Here is a 5,000-nt window from a genome sequence, read left to right as displayed (position 1 = left end):
GAAAAATGGGAAGCAAACCATCCTGCAACCGCTTCATGAGCTCCTCTGCCGGTGCTGGGAGCAAGGTCACATTCCCCAAGACATGAGAGATGCCAACATAGTCACCCTGTACAAAAACAAGGGTGACCGTAGTGATTGCAATAACTATCGCGGCATCTCTCTTCTGAGCATCGTTGGCAAAGTCTTCGCTGGGGTCGCCTTGACCCGTGTGGCTTCAGAGCCGGGGGGTCCACAGTGGACATGATCTTCTCGCTCTGTCAGCTGCAGGAGAACTGTCGAGAGCAGCAGCAGCCATTGTTCCTCGCCTTCGTGGACCTCACCAAAGCCGCTTTTGACTTGGTGAGCAGAAGCGGGCTCTTCAAGATCTTCAAGATCTTCAAGATCCTCCAGAAGATTGGCTACCCTTCAAAGCTCCTGGCGATCATCACCTCCTTTCACCAGGACATGCAGAGTACGGTCTGCTTCGATGGGGCCAACTCCAATGCCTTCCCAGTCAGCAGTGGAGTAAAGCAGGGCTGTGTCCTTGCTCCAACCCTGTTCGGGATTTTCTTCTCGATGCTGCTCCAGTATGCCTTTGTAGACTTTACAGAAGGTGTCTACGTCTGGACGAGGTCAGCCGGCAAACTCTTCAACATCGCCAGACTCCGTGCCAAAACCAAAGCTTATGGTGCTCATACAGAATCTACTGATTGCAGACGACGCTGCTTTAACATCCCACTGCGAGAGGGCCTCCAACATCTGGTAGTTTGGGCTAACGATCAGCCTCAGGAAGACCAACATCCTGACGCAAAGTGCTGAGTTCCCCCCAGTCATCACCATCGGCAACACAGAGCTGGAGGTTGTGGACACCTTCACCTACTTGGGCTCCACCGTGTCAAGCTCGACTTCGCTCGATGCTGAGATCAGCTGCAGGATCGCCAAAGCAGCTGCTGTCATGGCCAAACTCAACAAGCGAGTGTGGGACAATGACCTGTTGAGAGAAAGGACCAAGATGTGCGTCTACCAAGCTTGTGTCCTGTCGACTCTCCTTTATGGCAGCGAGTCGTGGACGACCTATGCCAGACAAGAGCAGCGCACATCAGGTGGCACATCAGGTGGCAGGACAGAGTCACCAACACCGAGGTCCTAGAGCGCGCTGGCTCACTAAGCATGCCATCACTGCTCATTCAGCGACGCCTTCGATGGCTCGGCCATGCACATCGCATGGAGCCTGACCGCCTGCCAAGAGAAATCCTTTATGGAGCACCGCGGGAGGGCGTCCGTTGCGCGGGTCGACCGCTGGCGCGGTACAAGGACGTCATCAAGCGAGCTTCGGACTGACGATCTGCAATAATCGACACCAATGCATGGGAGGACATCGCCAATCACCGAGATACATGGCGGCAAAATGTCAAAGGCGGAAGCGAACGCTAGAGTCCAGGCTACACGCAAGAGAGCAGCGAGGAAAGAACGCGCAGCCTCTGCCCGTGTTTCCACAAGGCACGTCTGCCCCGCCTGCAACAGAGACTGCCACTCCAGGAGCGGGCTACGCAGTCATACAAGATCCTGCCCAAATCCCCAGCGCTAACCATCGCCTCTTCGAGATGAGAATGCCACTACTTTCAATCACGTTCATTTGCATTCATTCATGTTCATTTACCGTAATATACCTTCATTCACGTTCATTTACATTCATCTACATTCATTCCCGTTCATTTACCTTCATGTACCTTGATGCGCCTTCATTCACCTCCATTTACCTTTATTCACGTTTATCTACCTTCCTCTACCATTATTTACCTTCATCTAGCTTAATCTTCCTTCATTCATGGTCATCAACCGGCATTCACATTCATCTACCCTCATTTTACATTCATTTGCCTTAGTTAATATACCGTTATTCACGTTACTGTACCTTCAACTACCTTCATCGGCCTTTATCCACCTTAATCTACCTTCATCTCGTGACCTTCATCTTCTTCATTCACATTCATCTACCTTCAGTTACCTTCGTATACCTTCACCTGCCTTTATTCACATTCATTTACCTTCATCTACCTTCGCTAACCTTCATATACCTTCATTCACGTTCATTTACCTTCTGCTACCCACATTTCTTTTCATACGCGTTCATTTATCGTTATTTACCTTTATTCACGTTTATGTACCTTCATTTACCTCCACTAACGTCCATTTACCTTCAGCTACCTACATCTACCTTCATCCGCGTTCATTTACCTTCATCTACCTTCATTTACCTTTATTTACATTCATCTAGCTTAGTCTACCTTCAATCGCAATCATCTACCTTCATTCACCTCGATATACCTTCATTTACCTTCATCTGCCTTTATTCACGTTCATTTACCTTCATCTACCGTCACTTACCTTCATATACCTTCATTCACGTTTATATACCTTCATTAACATTCATTTACCTTAATATACCCTTATTCACGTTCATTCACGTTCAGCTACCCACATCTTCTTTCATCCGCGTTCAATTATCATCATCTACTTTTGTTCATGTTCATTTACCCTCATATACCTTCACTAACGTCCATTTACCTTCAACTACCTTCATCCGCGTTCATTTATTTTCATCTATCTTGTTTTATCTTTATCTACCTTTATTCACGTTCATTTAATTCATAATATACCTTCAGCTACTTCCATCTACCAGTGTGTCAAGTGACAAATGACACTCCGAGAAAATAGGAAAAAAGGAAAGACAGAGGCCAAAAATAGGAAAAAATAGGAATTCTCATCCCAAAATAGGAACAAAATAATTAAGCTTTCCCTGGCCATGGATTCTACCCTCTTAAGAGGGTCTCAATGGGAGGATAGTTTTCACGACTAAGGTTTGGCTTTTCACGGCTAATGTTTAGTTTTTTCCCGTCACGGTTCACTTACATGAAAAACAAAGAAACATCCGTCGTTGAAAATGAAAGTCTTTTTTTGCTTTTTGGGGTTTTCTGTGTTAGTTAGTAGGGGTTTAGTACACATTGAAAAGAATAAGTCATTGGTCATCAGGATGCGACTTACATTTTTGTCAAGACCTCCAACTAGGGGCAAGAGAGGATGAGGTAAGAGAACGGATCCCCCATACACGGACCAATGATAGTTTTTTTTAATCTACGCAGCTATTTTTAGAGAGGCACCTGATTGGCCAATTGTAATGACGTAATGAAATTTTAAATATATGTGGCGTTGGGGAACGAGAATTTAAAATAGCTTTGGGAAACCAAAAATAGATTTTTAAAAACTGTGATAGGGCATGGGAATACGTTCTCTTACCTCACCTTCTCTTGCTGGGGGTTATTTGGGACTTGTTTTGTCTTGTCAGACAACCGTAGCAAGATGGAATGTCCACGAGAAGAGCAAAGGAGGTAAAACGGTGTCGAGTGCTCTGAAGTCTCTAAATACTTCGAAACACTCCCTATTCCACTTTTAAAAGTTAAAAAAAAAAAAACGCGCTAAATGCTTTTAATTTTTTTCACGGCTAACGGTTAATATAAAAGCAAGAAAACCGGATCAGCGAAAGCCACTAACACTTTATTAGTTTCTCCTAAAATACACCGATGATACGCAGCCTAGTAACAATCCTTTCCAAAGCGCTGGTTCTAAATCGGGAAAGTTAAAATAAAAGGGTTAACGAGCGAGTTAATTACATGATTGATAAAACAGAAATACGTACAAACTTGAAACCGATAATTATAAACCTTATCGGTGATTTCTCCGAGACGTGGAGTAAGCTAAACGGCCCAGTAAAACTTGAAACTTATATAACTAAACGGTAAATTCGAACTCTTTGCCACAAGACGTAGGGAAGCCAAAAAAAAAGAAAACTGCATGTGCTATAAACATGCATATTGAGGGTTAAATACGCCCCTCTGAGGCTAACGCCTTTGAATAGGAAAAACAATTGATACAAGTGCGAACAAATTACCATGAAAGAACTGCTAATGAGGCGCCTACAAAATATACAGTAACAGTTAACTTTTCTTGACGTGTCACGGCTAACGGTACGTCAACCACATTGAGACCCTTTCCTAACAAAGCCAACAACAGCTCTATTCCACAATGTGGGCTCAGGTTTGAACATCACGTGACAAATGTCCAGTTCGTATTCGGAGAGCGATCGAGTTCGCCTTAATCTGGTAGGTTTCTCAATTTATAAGTGGTTTTTTGGGTCATCTTCGTCCACAGAAGCCCCCAGGCTGGCATCATTTAGCCGGCAACCCTTTGAAAGAAAACAGAGGTGAGAGATGGTTTCATGCAGACTGGGACGCCTAAAATGCTCAGTTGGAAACTGACATGGCGGTTCACGAGTGAAATTGTCTCTCTGGCCTTTCTGTGAACTCATTCCAGGACCTACCAATACAATTTGGGCAAGTTTTGAAAGCTAAAAACTTCAGTCGATGCGGTATTTTGCTTGTAGGACGGGGTGGCCCGACACTTACGAAAAAAACTATGAAATGAGAATCGGGAGTCTTTCCTTGTCATGGAATGGCAGAATTACCCAGAATTCGTTTTTTTGGGCATGAGCGAGGCAACTTAAGAAGCACGAGACTGGCCCTCATCGAATGGCTGAAGCGCGGCCAAAGGAAAAGATTTCTAGCCAGATACTCAGGAGCAACCTCGTTCCCAGGGTCTCTCGAGACCCTGGGAACGACGTTGACTCAGGAGTAGGCCTGGTGTGTGCTGTTAACGTAGATTTTGGATTTCTGAACAAGTTTTTATCATAGAAAATTCGCGACAAAGTTGTGCTTTCATTTCGCTGTAATCCTCGTGTCAAACAAACGGTATAATGTAAATAAGGGAATAAAAAGATTTATATTTGCGGATTACCTGTCCTCTTATTACTAAATAGTATTGGGTTTGCTTGTTGCCATTTTGTTGTTGTATTTTCTTTGAGTGTTTCTTGCTTTTTCCTTTTGAAGTGTCCTTATCTCAGTATCTATATCAGTATCTATTTACAATAATTCTATAATTATCTGTAAGTATCTATAATTCTATAA

At 44.0% G+C, this 5,000-nt stretch overlaps 1 protein-coding gene across 1 annotated transcript; it reads left to right on the top strand.

Moving 5' to 3' along the window:
* Positions 1 to 240: 240 nt before the first annotated feature.
* LOC138037461 (uncharacterized) lies at positions 241 to 1,129 on the top strand. The gene is made up of 2 exons (XM_068883384.1): positions 241 to 611; positions 763 to 1,129. Exons 1-2 carry the CDS (start codon positions 241 to 243, stop codon positions 1,127 to 1,129), a joined length of 738 nt encoding a protein of 245 aa, XP_068739485.1.
* Positions 1,130 to 5,000: the final 3,871 nt, after the last annotated feature.

Source organism: Montipora capricornis, chromosome 2 (genome assembly GCF_036669925.1).
Source record: "Montipora capricornis isolate CH-2021 chromosome 2, ASM3666992v2, whole genome shotgun sequence".
NCBI classification, from domain to species: domain Eukaryota; kingdom Metazoa; phylum Cnidaria; class Anthozoa; order Scleractinia; family Acroporidae; genus Montipora; species Montipora capricornis.
Note: the sequence above shows the minus strand (reverse complement) of the source record. Positions and strands in the feature narration are given on the sequence as shown.

Bases quoted from the DNA above. Each gene is read 5' to 3' on its own strand.
- LOC138037461 (XM_068883384.1), top strand. From the start codon at position 241: ATGATCTTCTCGCTCTGTCAGCTGCAGGAGAACTGTCGAGAGCAGCAG. The intron at 612-762 runs GTCAGCCGGCAA...GCTAACGATCAG, and splicing joins GGTGTCTACGTCTGGACGAG to CCTCAGGAAGACCAACATCC.